The 16,916-nt window shown below is 47.1% G+C and overlaps 1 protein-coding gene across 5 annotated transcripts in view; it reads right to left on the bottom strand.

The window, feature by feature from the left end:
• The window catches only part of Trio (trio Rho guanine nucleotide exchange factor), a 288,270-nt gene that overhangs the window by 109,148 nt on the left and 162,206 nt on the right, over nt 1-16,916 (bottom strand). For all 5 annotated transcript variants that reach the window (XM_060380406.1, XM_021640449.2, XM_060380403.1 and 2 more), the window contains exons 12-19: nt 11,552-11,721; nt 10,419-10,593; nt 7,898-8,093; nt 7,053-7,219; nt 4,874-4,993; nt 3,268-3,459; nt 2,684-2,833; nt 1,277-1,391 (exon numbers count right to left, since the gene is read on the bottom strand). In XM_060380406.1, coding sequence (XP_060236389.1) covers nt 1,277-1,391; nt 2,684-2,833; nt 3,268-3,459; nt 4,874-4,993; nt 7,053-7,219; nt 7,898-8,093; nt 10,419-10,593; nt 11,552-11,721 — 1,285 coding nt within the window. The remainder of the gene's footprint in view (nt 1-1,276; nt 1,392-2,683; nt 2,834-3,267; nt 3,460-4,873; nt 4,994-7,052; nt 7,220-7,897; nt 8,094-10,418; nt 10,594-11,551; nt 11,722-16,916) is intronic.

Here is a 16,916-nt window from a genome sequence, read left to right as displayed (position 1 = left end):
GTCAGCCGACTGGATTCACTGCCCTGCCCTACTCCACCAAAAACCTCAACCAGTTCAGCAAAGCCAGTTAAGATTTTGATTTAGTGACCTGCTGAGTTTAACCAAGGCCATCATGGGACCTTGGGTTTGAACTCCACTGAGGTTCATCAGTGGGAATATTAGTGAAGACAGTGACTGTCCCCTCTCCCAGATCTATCTTGAGTAGCCAATAGCTCAAGGGCAAAGAGATAAGGCCCCCTGGGCTTTATTTCGGCTAGTGAAATCACAGGGAACATACTCACTTCAGTTTTTAAAAGATGATTTTGAAACTTTAAGCCACAGAATTCAGCCCCTGCCTTCACACCAGCATGGCAAACATATGCCAGCTCATGAGCGAAGAGATCTCTCCGCTCCCGCCGCAGGTTCTGAGTAGCAACTTTTCCACGAAGCAGCTAAGCACAGTGCTAACTGCCCCCAAGGACTCAGGGTGGCACTAGCTCCTGAGAGATGCTGAGACCATGAGGTCTGACTCCCTGGCTGTACCCTGTGGGTTAAACTGGCAGCCTGCCTATCAAACATACATGGCCATATCCTCCTGTCCTCGTGTTAAGAGGCGTGTAAACCCTTTGCCATCAAGTAGACTGCAAGAGAAACAAAATATTTCCAGTAGTCCACATTCTTCTTTATGACAAGACACAAGACTCCATTTCACAATTTTTGCCTATAAAACTCAGTCTCTACTGTGTCAAATTAATTGGTTAAGGGGGCTACTTACTCTGTATGCCTCATCTTATCTATTTAACTTTCTATACATACCAACCCAATTATGTCCATTTTGGTGTACATTTCCCTAGACCTACCTTTTTCTATGCCGTTACAAGTTAGTTAATAAAAACATTGTTTTACACTCAAGTGGTATTAAAGTACGTAACATTTTGCAATTTGCTTTTATTAACTAACCATGTCTTAGGAATAAAACATGTAAGTACTTTATGGCCACAAAAGCAGTATATGAATTCTTGCCTTATCTTTTAAGACTACTTTGCATATAGATAACTGTAGTTTCTGTCTTTGGCCATATGCTCACGCACAGATATTAATACGCAATTGCAGTAACTACCTTCCTGGATGCCATGTTTATACTTAGCTTACTCAGTGATTGCCAGCCTACATATTTCTTCCTATTTTGCTGTTGAACTGACAGCTACTGCGGATGTCATTTGCATGAACTAGACACTGAGGGCGAAGGTGTAGGGGAGCCCAGGGGCTCAGGGAAGCCCAGTGGCTGCAAGCTCACTTTTTACTTGCTGTTCTGGAGCTTTGATGTGCGTCACCATTCCCGGCATGCTCACGCTATTTCTGTGTAGGTACTTCAGGAAGACATCTGCGTTCCTTCTGGCCAGTGTGCAAGCCTAAGAAACAGTAGGAGACAATGGATCCATAATGTGACTTGGGGCAGGTATGTGTTTTGAGTTTATAGAGATGGCAATATCATTACGTTTTACCTAACAGCCATCTGGCCAATTTGTGGTTTACAATATGCAGAGATCAAATTCTATTTAAAATTGGGAAGGAAGGAAGGAAGGAAGGAAGGAAGGAAGGAAGGAAGGAAGGAAGGAAGGAAGAAAGAAAGAAAGGAAGGAAGAAGGAAGGGCTTTTGGACTCCTTGGCTTTGTAAGGTTAGATTATGTTACATCAATTCAAGTGGACAGGCTGTGTGGCAGGATACTGAGGGCAGCCACTGCCCTATACCTAAGAGGAAGTGAAGCCCTTTCCCAATCGAGCTTTGAGGTGACTGTATCCCCAGCATGCAATGATTGCAGCCTAATGGGAAATGGAAAGCACAGGGGCCAGCTATACCGGGTTTGGATTTCTGTAAAGGCCAGACAGTACTAAACACTTCCAGGCTAGAGGAGCACATGTTGCTTTCTCTGCCCTTACCTTGTAGGTAAGATGCATTCATGTGTCCAGGTTCTGAACACTAGACCACTTTAAAAAATTTAACTGTTTCCAGGCACAGTTGTGACTTCTGTGTGACCAAATAGCACGTACATAAAAAATAAGAAAACGCACTGCTGAGAGGCCACATTTAGCCTTCTCAAAGAGAACACAGTGAGTCTGTCTGCAGGGACTGGCTGGCTCCCAGGCTGCTTCCAGAGCAGATGCTAGCGCCTATCCCTCAGCCTTGGGCGCTGGTGTCGCCCCATGATGTGTTTCTACATCTTCTGAGCTGCAATCTACAGGCCTAAAGAGGCTGGATGTCCAAACAAGGATTTGTTAACCTATAGGTTTTGTGTTTTGCCAAATCAGCTGGTCAATCATTTTCTGTCTGCAGAATTCATAGGGTTTCCAGTTAGCAGTAACTTTGCCTCAGAGAAATCTCATGACTATACTATTGTTATACAGCATTGTAACTTCCAGCCAATGCTTATTCAGAGGCATCTAGTTCATTTCCCGTGAAACTGTTAAGATAGTGTGAGTTTCTAAAGCAGGATCACCTATCATTGATGTTACTGCTGTGGCCACTGTCTACACAAGGCCAGATTTAGGGCCATGTGTGTGGGACCTCTCTCTGAATGTATAGATTACGCATCCATGAATAGACCAGGAACCTCCAAGAATCACTTCTAAATGAGTCAGGAGACCCCGTGGCCCTAACAGCCGATCAGTATGACAGCAATACCCAACAGAGTCAGTCCTATACCTTCAGGAAGGCCTCCTTTTGTTCGAGGTGCTTGCTAATCATGGGGGTGACATGGTCAGTTTCAGAATTGGGGCCCAGCTTGTCAGCTCCACCACACCAGTCCTCCTCTCTCTTGTACTCCTGCTCCAGGCTCTCCAGGACACTGCAGACCTAAGGGAATAAAGTTCCAGGCTAAGACATCACCTCACATCTGCTGTCTCACCAGCACAGCTGGCAGCACTCTCATCTGGGCTCTGGGGAAGGCAAAGAAGAAAGAAAGAACAAGAATGCTACAGACCGCCATGGGCTTCACCTGGCTTAAGGCAAGCAGGGAGGAACTTCCGAATATGAACAAAAATTGAGCTGAATTTCCCATGACCCTGATGTTCTGCATAACAGGGAAAAGAAAAGTCTTCCCAGCTACTTGCCAACCTGCTATTCTTTGATAGCTTAAGTAGCAAGGATAACTACAGAGTACGTTTTCCTGCTTAATTCGGAGCTGAGTGATTTGCTAGCGATTGCTACATGGGTGGTGGCAGAGCTGTCCCTAAAGGTAAGCCCAGAACAGTCAGTCACCAGGAGCCTAGGCAGCCGTCTCTCCCCACCTGCTCTGAAGTCTTGTAGAAAGCGACAGAGGCGTTGACGAGCTTGAGGCGGTCTTCCATCTTGAGCATGAGCTGCTGCCAGTGTGAGGCGACCTTCTCTGCACAGTCACGAATCATGTCCATGTCATAGTGGTTGGCCTGCAGCATGGCCTCGGCCTTCTGCTGTACCTGCAGTGCACTCTGGTGTGTTTTCTAGACACAAGGAAGATGGGAAGGCTCATTCAGCAGGGTATGATGCACTAACAGCAGAGACTAGGACGCTCTCCTCAGCTAACAGAATCAACCCTAGCTACTGTGTGCTTTGCAAATACGGTGGGTAGCTCTGTAAAGTAGTTCTAGGCCTTGCCCCAGGCAGGCTGATATTTAATTTATCTAATGAAGGATGAAAAGCATTAATACTTCACAGACTGGCACTCAGCTCTGGGGTTTTCCATTTGAGAAGCAACAGGAACAACTCTTAGCAACTGATATTCTAAAGCTCTGTTCAGTGTGCCAAGTTTATTATCCCTACTGGCTTTCTTGTAACAGCCACTGCAGGCAGAACAAATGGAAAAACAGAGGCCATAGTGAATGCTTTTTATTTTCAACTGAAGTACTGGATGCCAGTGAAAAGAGTTTTGAAGAACTGGTGATTTTTTTTTTAAAGAAATAAAATAAATATCGAAAATACTGAGAATGTTCCATGCCACACACAGAGAAAATCACATGGCAAGTGCTGATGCCCGGGGTCCTCCAGGAAAGATCTAGAACACCAGGTACTGCTAGGGCAGTACAAGGGCCTCAGAGCAAAGGAAATTTTTGCATTTCACCTAATACAGTGGGAATGATGTGTTAAAATACTGACCACATATAGATTCCCAAACGGCTGACACAGCTATCTGCACAAAGCTGCCTGGAGTTGGAGCCTCAGGAAGAGGCAGCCTCTAGCCAGAGCAACTGACAACACACAGTTCTCAGGAGTAAATTAGTGCTGACTTCCATGGCTTTTTCTCCAGGAAACATAAAGGTTTCTATTATCAAACACCCCTTTTGAAACCCTGCTTACATTTTGGGTTCATCTATCACAACTATTACCCACCTTCAAAGAAACCAATTCTAAAACAGTGCACCACTACCAATGAGGGTGAGTTGCCTAGACTGGCCAAGGCTTTTGCTGCCTGGTATGGTACTGACCCTCAACCTATCAAAGTGAATCCTGTTGCCACTAAGCAAGCAGCATTATTTATTCCGGGTCATAGTGAGAGACCCTTCTAGCCCATCACTCTGCTTTGTTCAAACTGCATCTACGATACCAGGAAGATATTAAAATTCCTCAGCTCAGGCACCAATTTGAACTCCCTGATTTAAAACCTTTCTAATTAGAGGTTTAAGTAATATATGTTTCCTACTAGGGTCCTTTTACGGAACAGAAAGGAGGCCTGGACATTTGCTGCAAGGCTGTCCTCAATCCCCTACAGTTGTGGCTATTTCCTTTCCCCACTGTGAACTGGGAGCGCTGTCATGTGTCTCCCACACAGGCCATGGCTGGCTCCAGTGGGTGGTGTAATAGCAAAAGTTATCAGGTTGGGCTCCATGCCACAAGGTCCACCCACAGACACTGCCTTACCTCGATGGCATGCTGGAACTGCTCGTGTTCTCTCTGCAGCTGCTCGGCCTCCTGCAGTGAGCTGGCCGTGATGAGCCCAGCATTTAACATGGACTCTCCATTGCGGATCCAACCCAGCACCTGAAACAGGACAGAAGGCAACTCTATGCAATGGACCTTCCAAAGAACCCTGAAAACATCTGGGATAGGAGATGGGTCTGCAAGTGGTCTGGAGCAGTGGTCCAGTGCGGGTCACAACCCTTTTGGGGTCACCTAAGACCATTGGAAAACACAGACATTTACATTGCTATTTGTAACAGTAGCAAAACCAGAGTTCTGAAATAGCAATGAAAATAAGTTTATGGGTGAAGGTCACGACAACATGCGGAGCTGCATTAAAGGGTCACAGCATTAGGAAGACTGAGAACCACTGGTCTAGAGGCTCCTGGTAGGGAGGCAGCCCTGACTTCCTCTCTATCCTACCAACACAGCCTGCAACCAGGAAAGGCTCTCGTCACAAACACTGCCTCAAGGCTCTTGCAAGTCTGTTGTTTTAGAAGACAGTGGAAGGCAGGGTATGAGAACACAGACCAGAACAGGTCAGGCTTCGCATTACAAGCAAATCTGTTCACAGAATGAATTCTCTGATGCTTGAGGAGAAGTCCTGCTCCTTCCTGTTCAGACTCACTCTAATCCACAGTAAGATTGGTCACTTGCTTGGTAAGGGCAATTTGCTTGCTTCACTGACCTTTCTGTAGTATCAGTGTTAAATGACACAACAGCCCAGGTGTGAAAGAGGCTGCACTACAATGTCAGGGGCCAAACCCTGAGTGAGACCCTCAAGTTCATACTCGACAGGGTTACAGAAAAGCCTGTAGGGCATTTTCTTAATTAGTGATTGATGGGGAGGACCCAGCCCTTTGTGTGTGTGTGTGAGGGGGCCACTCCTGGGCAGGTGGCCATGAGTTCTATAAGAAAGCAGGTTGAGCAAGCCAAGGAGAGCAAGCCAGGAGGCAGCACCCCTCCATGGCCTCTGCATCAGCTCCTGCCTCCAGGTTCCTGCTGTGTGTATGAGTTTCTGTCCTCAGTGCTTTGATGATTAACTGTTACATGGAACTGTGAATAAATAGACCCTTTCCTCCTGAGTTGCTTTTGGTCATGGTGTCTCATCAAAGCAACTGTAACCCTAAGACACTACCCATCAGTAAAATCTCAGCCTGGTGTATCACAGGGATGCTGACCAGGTAAGCACTGCTGTTGTTTCATGTGACACAGAGAAACAGCCTTGAAAAGCCACTTTCATAGTCCAAGCAAAGACAGTTGGTAAAGGATATAACTATTTCTTTTGTTATTGCTATTTGTTTGTTTTGTTTTCAAGACATGGTTTCTGTGTAGCCTTAGCTGTCCTGACCTCATTCACAGAGATCCACCTGCCTCTGCCTCCCTGAGTGTTGAGATTGAAGGCCTGCACCACCACCACCTGGCCTACTTCATTTCGTGTGTGTGTGTGTGTGTGTGTGTGTGTGTGTGTGTTTCTTGAAGCAAGAAGAAACACTCACAGGTTACAATGCTGTGTTTCCTTCAAATGTACAAATACTGGTGGCACTAATGGAACACAAGAGAGCAGTAGACACCCCCCATCCCTGCCACCATCACCACCCTGGTGCCATGACCATGCACTCTCTTATGAACATGGCCTGTGTCTACACCACACCAGTCTCAATATGGCTTCCGGTGCCATGGACAGACTGTTACAGCCTCATTTCTCCATCAAGCCCCTTCGTCAGGGAACTCCCCTTTATCCCCTTACCAGGGGATAAAGTGCAACCTCTACACATGACTCCTCCTGGCATTTGGCCCACTTCTATCTTCGCCTAGCCCCTGTATGTGGTATTATGTGTGCCATGCAGACAGCTCAAGAAGAGCCCAGCCTTGCAATCTGTGGCTGTGCCCAGATTAATAAAAGTTTAGCGGAAAAGTCCTGCAGTTCCTTACTAGGAAGTAATGGGCTTAATTTAAGCCAAGGACCACCAAATAGTAAAACAAACGCAAGGATGATGTCCTCAAGGACTGCAGGCTCTACTTTTACCATGAGATGCAGTTTTTGGGCCATGTATAACCTCACAAATCAGGACAACTACATGGAGATCATGGGAAGTTCTCCGAGGCCAACATGCCATCATTTCTCGGTGTCACACACCTGCTTCACTTCCGCCTGCAGGTGGCGCAGCTGCACACACTGCTCCAAGTGTTTCCGATGTTGTTCAGCGGCTAAATCCAACTCCTGCTGCTTCTCATGCAGAAATTCCAGGAGGTCCTGGACCCGAGTAGCCATGTCCACATCTCTGTCGCAAAGCAGCTCCACACCTGTGAACAGCGGCGGGCGACCCTGTCAGCTTCTCCTCTCACCTAATGCTCTACCCAGAGTTACTTGCCACTGGGGCCACCTGCGCTAGCCAGCAAGTTCGGAGAGGCCCAGGCCAGCACTGGTACATTTATACATATAACCTGCACACTACGGTGTCAGAGGGTGCACAGATGACCCAGCCAACCACACCTCCTACCTCCAGGACTTAGTGACAGGGTAGCAGTTTTTACAAATGCATGAGTGGTACATGCTTCAGGAAGTATTTACTATGTGTAAAGCAAGTAACGCATGCAGGATGTGGCTATATAAACTCTCAATACTACAATCACATACTGGGGCTTACGGGGACATCTGCTGGACACTGAAAGTGAGAAATAAAGTGAAAACACTTTCTTGGGTTTTTACATTACATTTCCCTCACCAATACAACAAACTGCTCTGCAAAAGTAGAGTTCTTATTACTTGAAACAATTCTTGAAAAATGTAAGTATAAGATCGCTAAGCATAAAGTTAAATGTGACTGTATTATATGAAAGAAAATGAAAAGCACTCTCTTTCAAAGACCCCATCTGGGCAGGTAATGTCCCATAACAGAAGCCATAGTATTTAAGAGTCATCCCCGTCCTGTGGTGACGCAAGGAAGCCATGATTGTCACAGGATGGAGGACCTTTCTTACCAGAGGCCTGGACTTCATTGACATACTGCAAAAGATCCTGTCCTTGGTGGATGACATCGAAAGTCAAGTTGTTCATGGTCAGGGCTTTGTCAGCATGGTGCTGCAGGCGCTGCTCAGCGATGGTCAGGTCCTCCGTGTCAAAGTCATTCATTTGCTGGGAGAGCTCATCATTCCAAGACTCGAGGTCTGAGATGATCTGAGAGAGGAGAGCATCTCTGCAAGATCAGGCCTGAAAACAAACGCTGCCACATCTCACTGTGTCTGAGTCATTAGAGCCTGGTGAACTGTCATGGCAAAGGCCGAGAGGGACTTAAACAACCGGCCACCAGGATGCCACCTGATGAAGCTCTGCATCTCAGCTGCCCTACAGGTGTGGGACAGCTGGCTGCTCATGAGTGGCAGCTATGTAGAACCACCTCTGGAACATCCCTGCACAAAACTAGAATCTGGTCAAAGCAGATTTTCCACCTGAGTTCTGTGTTTATAGGAAGTACCAGAGAAAAAAGGGTAAATAAGACTCAAGTGAGAAAATGTATTATGTAGGACCTGGCTTCTTGGACAACTGAACCCGTGACAGTCAAAAAGTCATGAAATACACAATGTGGGCTGTCAGAGGGGAGAGGACCCTAAACTAAGAGGCCAGGCCGGTCACCAAATGTAGGAACTGACCTGTATGCCTCCTAATGAAGGCATCCATGTAAACCTGAACACATGTTGTATACAAGAAGTGACTATCGGCTGGGTGAGGTATTTGGTGATGTGAGTGAGTGTATGAAATGGTGTTACGATGCAAAAATCTTTAAGAGAGGAATGATGGACAGGCAGAGTCTATCTGAAATGCTATGGCACCACATTCAATGAAGGAAACAAACCAAGAAACAAGGTCTTGTGGAGTTTGGGGGACTGGTGTATGGAAGCTTCATCTTACTGCTCTCTGCTTTTGTATAGGTTTGAAAGCTTAAGTCACAAAATCCAGTAATGAGGAAAAATATATTCAGTCTACTTGAGTGCGCTAGCATTCCTCACTTATCTATGCATGTAAACATGAACTGAGCCGGTATGAAGATCTGAGCACGTGACAATGCTTACATAAATCTCGGTAAAAGAGATTTATGTACAGTATAGATCTTCCCAATTTACTCTTTTATTCATGGAATTTGCAACAATCTGTATTAGCACTGTTAAATTGCACTTCTTTATAAAACTAATAACATTAAATGTTAATGAATTGGATATAAGCCATGAGATAAATGAGAACAACGATTATATTTTTGAGGTACCTGGAGTCAAGCCTAGAGCTCTGTATATCTTCACAAGGGCTCTAGCAATGAGCCACATCCACAGCCCAGGAAACTAATATTTAGAAGTTGGGAAAATGACTGGAAGTTCCACCTTAATATCTACTTACGGGAATTTCTTTCATACACGTGTTTTCAGACCCCAGGGATGGGAAATACTAGGTGTGATGCTGAATCAGCTTAGCAGTGATGACACAAATAGACTTTTGGTAAGTAGACTCTATCTGCTTCTCTTCTCTGTCCTAAAGACTGCCAAGCCTAAGAATCTCTAAAACGTAAGGCCATTTTCTTATACACACTAAAGCGCACTAAATCTACACACAGCTATTTCTATAACATGCTGCCTGGCACACAGGCTTTCCCCTAGGGTACTTGTTCTGCAGTTCCCATGCAGGGAAAAACATCTGTTCATGTTTCCTGGTCAGGTTTTAATGAAGGTTAAATTACAACTAAGAAGCATCGATACAACAAATAAAATAAGAACTATTTTCAACTACCAAAAGGTTCTAAGCAAAAATCTTCAACGAATGCTTCAACAATTGCTCTGCCTTGTGACTGAAAATATTTAACAGCACCTAAGTTTCAGAACAGCACACTACTTGCAGCCAGAAGAAAACAGGAATGCTCTGTTTGCTGCCACTCTGAGCCCAGGCCAGAGAGTCCCCACTGGTATATCCTAGCATATCATCTGTGTGTGTCTCAACAAGGACCTGAAGGCCAAGCTTTGGAGAGCAAAGGAGCAGGTTGTCTGCCACTGTGATTACGGAGGTTTGATGCATTTCTTGTTATTAACTGATGATAACAATAAGAAGCATCAAGAACAACTGTTTTGTGTGTGGAAAATGGTGCCAGAGTTCAGACAAGCAGCCACCTGACAGTGTCTGCGCGTGGACAGTGCTCCACCTATAGAGCTGTTACGGTGAGGCTGATGGGCAGCCCAGAGGGAGCTGCCTGCAGAGGGTCTTCCTGGAGCTAAGAGAAGCAAGGACAGTCTGTGGCCCTTTTCTGCCTCCTCTGTACCAATCTCCAAGCCTCTGGTGACACCGCAGTGCCTAGCCAGTGCAAGTACCCCACAAACACTGTCGCTGAGCTCTAATCCAGAGGAGGCAGTGAGCCCAAAGATAGGGCAGTGTCGGACTCCTGCAGTCACAGCCTAGACCCAGGGGTCCACAGGTCCTGAGTGACCACAGACAGACAAGGCTGGGCAGGGGCTGGCCACTCACATCGATGGCGTCTCTCTCGAATATGCGCAGCTGCAAGAAGAGTTCCAGCTTGATCTTGCGCTCCTGGAAGAGCTCCTCCATCTGGGACTGAGCCTCATCCAGCTGCTGCAGCACGGTCTCGATGTGGTTGATGGAGCTGTTGTGTGGGGTCTTGTTACTGGAGATGGCAGAGTCCCTGGGTGGGTGTAGAAGGAGACGGGACTTCAGTGAGACAAACAGGAATTGAATGAGAAAGTCTCACATTGTTAGACACCAGATCCGGCAGCGCAAATCTTCAGGGGAAGAAGGCTGGCAGGAAACTGGACTTTGTCTCAGAAAAGGGAAGGCGCTGTCTTCTAGCAAAACACCACCAGCCCCCTTCCTCCAAGGGGCCTGCTCCACCAAGCCTGAGGCAGCAGAACCATGGCATGCTCTTCGGGGCTCTCTCACAGACGTCAACTATCACAGGAAACCACACTGGAGAGCTTTAAGCAGGGAACAGCTGGCACCTGGTGACCGCACTGGTGGTCCTCCTGACTGAGGCTAATTTCTAATGTTCTCCTAGGGATAACAATAAGAGGGGAGAGGACCCTAAGGATGTTTAGTCAGTGACTCTTCAGCTGTTCTGGATGATGTGTGAGTAGGGAGTAGAGGACTATCCTTTAGTGTCCCTCATGACTCAATAAAAGGAATTTTCAAATCTGCCTCCAGAGGAAGCAAAGGCAAGTTGGCCCTGCCTCCTGCCCAGAGGAGCATATACGGATGTCGTCTTGATACCTCCAGGTCTGCCTGGCCTTCAAGCTGACAGAAGGACAGGTAGGCTGCCCTGTTCTAGAAAGGCAGGTACCCTGGGGCCTGAGGACAGGGTCTCAGGAGATTCAAACTCATCAATTCATAAAGAAGTTTCAGTAAGAAGGTGACACTGAGGAAATACTAACAAAAGTTAAAATCTGGCAGTTCTTAGTGTTAAATTGAACAATCGCTCAGTTGAAACACTGAGGGGAGTGCGGGGGTGGAGCATGAGAAGAGAACTGCCCTGGCCTTCAGGAGAGCACATTGGAGCTATTTGAGGGAAGAGTGATAAGGGCAGGAACCCGCTGCAGCTTGGATGGGTGTGGGGTCAGGCGGGGTGGGGGTGGGGAGAGGGAGCCCACCTCAGCTGCTGGATGAGGTCCTCCCCTTCCTTGATCACGTTGACTGTCACCTGCAGGGTGGTCTGCTGCTGCTGGCCGAAGCGCTTGATGAGATCCTGGACAGCCTCCACTGACTCGGCATACACGTCATCCAGCAGTTCCTTCTGTAGCTCCTCCAGCCATGTCCACAGCTGCAGACAGGAGAGGGCACAGTGAGTGAGTGCTGCAGAGACTGGACCACTAATGCAGGGAGCATGCCGGTGGCCGGCTGCTCCCAGAGAGAGGGAAGGAAGGAAGATGGGGGAGGAAAGAGAAGAAACAGCATCCTGGAGAGTCCGGCAACCAGGGGAACGCACACACAAAAACAGCAACATGTCACTGCAGCGTGGAGCAAAAATAAACAGGCAGTGAAGCGGAAGAGGCTGTCACAAAGGAGAAAAAGGAAAAGGAAGAGGAGCCACTCTCCCCTTCTGCAGAGGCTCAGTCTGGAATGCAGTGGGAACACCAAGAGTTGCTCAGACAACAGGAACATCCTCCAAGCACAGAGGCATTCTCAGACAGCTCCTGCCACAGTTTCAGCAAAGGCATTACACTCCATTATTAAACCACCACTCAGACAGGAGTGCCTTGGGCCCTCGGAGCAGAGGAGAGCACGCTGAAGTGAAATGGCTCTCCACTCCACCACATCTATGTGATGGAGACATGTGCTCTGGAGATGACCAGACCTAGGGCTGGCCTGTTACAAAGCGCGATCATCTCCCTATGGGAAGACGGTGTGCTCACAGCGGGTCTTGGTCCCTCCCAAGTAGGACTTAGAACCTGATCCATTTCTCTATTTTCCAATACATAAAAGCCCAATGCATCAACTCTGTACCTGCTCACTGGATAGCAAGTACCATGTACAGAAAATATGCTCTTCTTGTTGCTTGCAAATCAAGGCATTTTGAACTTGGTAGGCCAGTTTAAAATAAGAAAAGGACTGGTAAAGGAAGGGCTTATTTTTCAGTCAGGTTATCCATGGTGCTAAGGTGTCTGTTAACTTCTTTTGCACCCCCTGTCCATCTTTGTGGACACTGTTTCATACAACAATAATTTTATGTATAGCAGTCTTAGATGGGGTGCTCAGCTCATCCTGTAGATCAGGGGGAAAGGGCCCCAGTGAAGGAGCCTGCCAAACCCTTCCTGATGCCCTGCACCATCCCTGGAGGTCTACCGTCAATGAGGACCTCACCTGCACTTTCATTTGGTCATGCGCTACCTGCTCATCAACACAGTGGCTGCACTTAGGAACGATAAAAAGGATAACAGCATCCCACCTGACACCGAGGATCTTCCAGTTGGTTCTAAGACTCCCTATGGAAAACACACGCAGCTGCCTAGGTTGTGCTGTTCTTTCATTCTAGGTAACGCTGTAGAGCACTCTAGTGCAGGTGCAACCAGCACCATAGCGGGACTGGACAAGAGCACCACACTGGTGCTATCTGATGGTATCTGCACTAACACTCGGTGCACAGCAGCCGATGCTACAGGACAGCTACCGCCTTATGGTTCGGAGTGAGGCCATCTGGGCTTGAGAGCCTCTTCAGCAAAACACAGCTCTGTGGTCCACATGAATCAGTTAATCTCTCTAAGACCCAGCTTGGTGGGATGAGGATGCAAAGAATATCAGTGCCCACAGAGGAGCTAGTTACTAAGACAAGGAAGATGTGGGGGAGGGGCATCCTGTGCATACAGGTGTGCTCCATAAGCTAAATGCTCTGTAATTAACTATAGGAATGGATTCAACTTATTCAAATTGGCAGGATTTTCTCAAAGGAAGAAAAAAAGAAGCATATGCTGATCCAAGAAATAACCAACCACTTAGCAAAATAGATTGCACTATTTTACAGAAAGAGTCAAAATATTTAACCTCACAGCTGTGGTGATCAAATCAGAGGACTTCTCCTGAAGCTAGCAACCTACCTTCTCAGGACAGGTGGCACCTAAAAGGGTGGGTAGCTAACCACACATAGAGCTCACGCATTTGCGTTCAATGACAAACACACTTGATCACGTTGCTACTACAGCCCTTTCCCTCTCAAGCTGGACAGTAATGATGTATCTCTTTCCATCGCACTGATTCTGTTAAAATGCAATGGAAAAAAGATCATTGACTTCACATCTCCTAAAATCTCAGCACTATCTTCTGCTCGAGCTCAGGTGCTTTGCTGAAGTTGCCCCAGCAATGTTATTGCGTAAATGAATAAAAGAGTCACGGCTGGCAAGCCTGTTCCTTCACACTGGCCAGTGTCCTTCCTACACAGAGATGTGGTATGAGCCTGGGGCACCTGGCCTGGCCTAGGGAGGGGTTGACAGCTCTCTTCCGTTCTCTGTAGCTTAACTCTAGAATTCCACTTGAGGAATGAGGAGAGAGTGGGGTGCCTATGCGGGTGGGGACATCTGCCAAATCCCTCTTGTCTGAACACAGTGCTACCAAAGGTACCTGTTAAGTTGCGAAAGATTTAAACATTCTTCCACACATTGGTAAAGGGGATCAGAAACAGCCCCTGGGGCTGCCCTGATGTGAAACACACAGGCATGCAGGCAACACCACAGTGACAGAGGAATTAATCCTGCCATCCAGGGCAGAAGCGCTGGCACTTTTCTTCCCTGGGTCTATGACTCAGTTTTACTCATGGGATATGGTTTGATGAGAATGCCTACTCAGGGCTGTGTGGTAGATGTGATGCGATTATATAAACACAGAGAGAATACATCAGTAAACATTAGTCTCTGTTGCTGGCTTTCTTCTAAGAAAATCTCATAATAAGAAAATTCATCAACTTTTACACCTTTTATAAGTACTTTTCAAAATGGCTTCTCTCAGTTATCCAAAATGAGGCATTTTGTCTGGAAAATTTACCACTTAAATCCTTTTACCCCTAACGTAGTGTAAGATACCGCAGGGTGAGGAAAGAGCCTCACACTCTAGTGTCTGTCGCACTCTACAGAAATCGCTTCCTCTGAATTCTTGGGGAAGTGCCAGAAATACTTAGGGGTCAAGCTTTGCCCTTCCACCTGGCAGAGCTTAACACACACACACACACACACACACACACACACACACACACACACACGCACTTCCCCTCCACATCACATCATCACATCCTGGATACTCTGACTGTAGTCACTGGCAGACTGTGCCTCCCCCACCTGGCCTGCCAGTGAAGTGCAGATAAAGCCACACAGACCTCTGCAGGAAGTGATTCTGAGATGGCACATGTGAAAAGGAAGCAGGGAGTGAGGGAGTGAAGCAAGGCTATATATAAAAAGCATGATGTCAGTAGCCTGAAAGGCCTTTGCTCCCTCAGAAGTTTTCAGGAAATATTCTCACTTAATTTGAAGAAGAGAAGTCTTAGAGTAAGGCCATTTGTGATGCCAATTGAGGATGGAATGATGCATCTTGTTGCGGCTGAGGTACACAAAGTCTATTTTTAAGCTTTTAAAATGACATCCTATATTATATCATTTTAAATGCTTAAAAATAGACTCTGAACAGAAATTTTAAGTCTCTAGAATGTTTGTGAAAGTCTTAAGTCAAAGTTTCCTAAGGATGAGAATAGAATATACTTCTGGGCAAATTGATAACCTAAGTGAAAAGATACATCTCTATTCAGCAGTGAGAGAAGGTACGTTCTATGCTAGTTCGCTGCAACCTGGGTTGTTTTTATGAACCATAGAATTGTCAATACATGGGCGTAGGCAACATTGCCCCCTAGAGGCCATTAGAGGAATGGCTGGGCCTTCAGTCTAGTACTGAGAGCTGGCCTGGAGATGTGTAAGCAGGCTGGGGTGGACGTTCTGGAAAAGACTCACCCACAACTGGGCTGCATGTATGTGGAGGCATGGCCACAGGCCAAAGTACAAGGAAAAGATGGTCTTGGGAAATGAAAAAATGTGGAGAAAGGCTCTGAGATGTGGGAAGATCCTGTTCCAGCCCTGGCATCAGGAACACCTCAGCCCTTCACCCTCCGATCCCCAAAAGCCCCTGAAACATAAAGAACAGGGGTCCACTCCAGGAACCAGAGGCTGGGCTGCTGAAGTGGAGGGGAGGGAATTTCTGTACAAGTTGATGGTTCTGTAAAGGACTGGGCTCCAGGTGCTCAGGGCATCCTGAGACTTGGGAGAAACTCAGCAATCTCTGTGCAGCCCTGGGAGCCATACAGGCTATACAGTCAGTGTCACCATGGAGATGTGCTCGCTGACTGCAAGGGCCTGTACACGGAAGCCGCTGCCCTCGGCAGACAGGGGCAGTCCCCTGGTACAGTGGGGCTGTGCACATTGTGGAGGCAGAGTGTCAGTGTCACGGTCATAGCTCCCCAGAGGTGCTGCTGCTGCAAGTTCTGAGCAGAAGTGAGTGGTTTCAATGGCAACTTGCAGGTGCAAACACAGTAGGGCAGCCACTATGCACACAGTGTGTGATTCAGTTCAGACACAAGGAACAGGCTGAAACGGGAACTGTTCCTTCTCTGCCAGAAAATGACCAACTGGATGATGAGTACATACACCTGGTGTCTTGATACAGGAATTATAGTGTATTTTCCCTTCTCTGTGTATAGTGTATGTCCGTGTGTGGGGGGGTGAGCATGCCCTTGGGTGTGTGTGCAAAAGGCAGGGGTCTTTAGATGTCCTGTTCCACTTCTCTCCACCTAATACACTTGTGGCACGGTTTCTCTCAACTTGGAGCCACACTCGTGGCCAGCAAGCCCCAGGGCCCCTCCTATCTCTGCCCACAGCAATGGACCTTGTACTTGAGTGTTGGGATTTTGAGCTGGGCTTCCCGTGCAGGAGAAGCAGGTACTGTCATACCCTGAGCTATTGCCCTGCCTGAGCTGTAGGCATTGAGCAGGACCCTCTATTCTTGTGTGGTGGGGTAAATGGTGTTTTTGTATGTTGAGAGGACATAATAAAGCACGTATGCGGTAGAGACAGAACAGAGGACAAACTAAGCATCACAAAACAATACCACTGCAAGTGTCAACTGCTGGGACTAGGAAGAAACAAGGAAAAAACCCACAGAGGCACCAAGGCAGCTCTGTGTGTGAGAGGGAGCAACACATGGGCATTCTAGCCCTAGCGGTGCACACCTGTAGACAGGTAGGATGAGGCTACATGGCAATGACCAGCCAGAGACAAGAGATGAAACATGACTGACAGCCGAGGAGCTGTGTCATCAAAATGGATTGCAATTACCTAGACATCAGGCATGCTGTATTATCCTAAGGGTCTGTCACTTGGAATTTCTATTCTACAACAGAAATAGAAATCGACACTTTCTTTCTATTCTACAATTCTCTTGACAAATCAAAAACTTCCCTCAGCATAGTTGGCAGCTATAAACATTGCA

Source organism: Meriones unguiculatus, chromosome 3 (assembly GCF_030254825.1).
Source record: "Meriones unguiculatus strain TT.TT164.6M chromosome 3, Bangor_MerUng_6.1, whole genome shotgun sequence".
NCBI classification, from domain to species: Eukaryota; Metazoa; Chordata; class Mammalia; order Rodentia; family Muridae; genus Meriones; species Meriones unguiculatus.
Note: the sequence above shows the minus strand (reverse complement) of the source record. Positions and strands in the feature narration are given on the sequence as shown.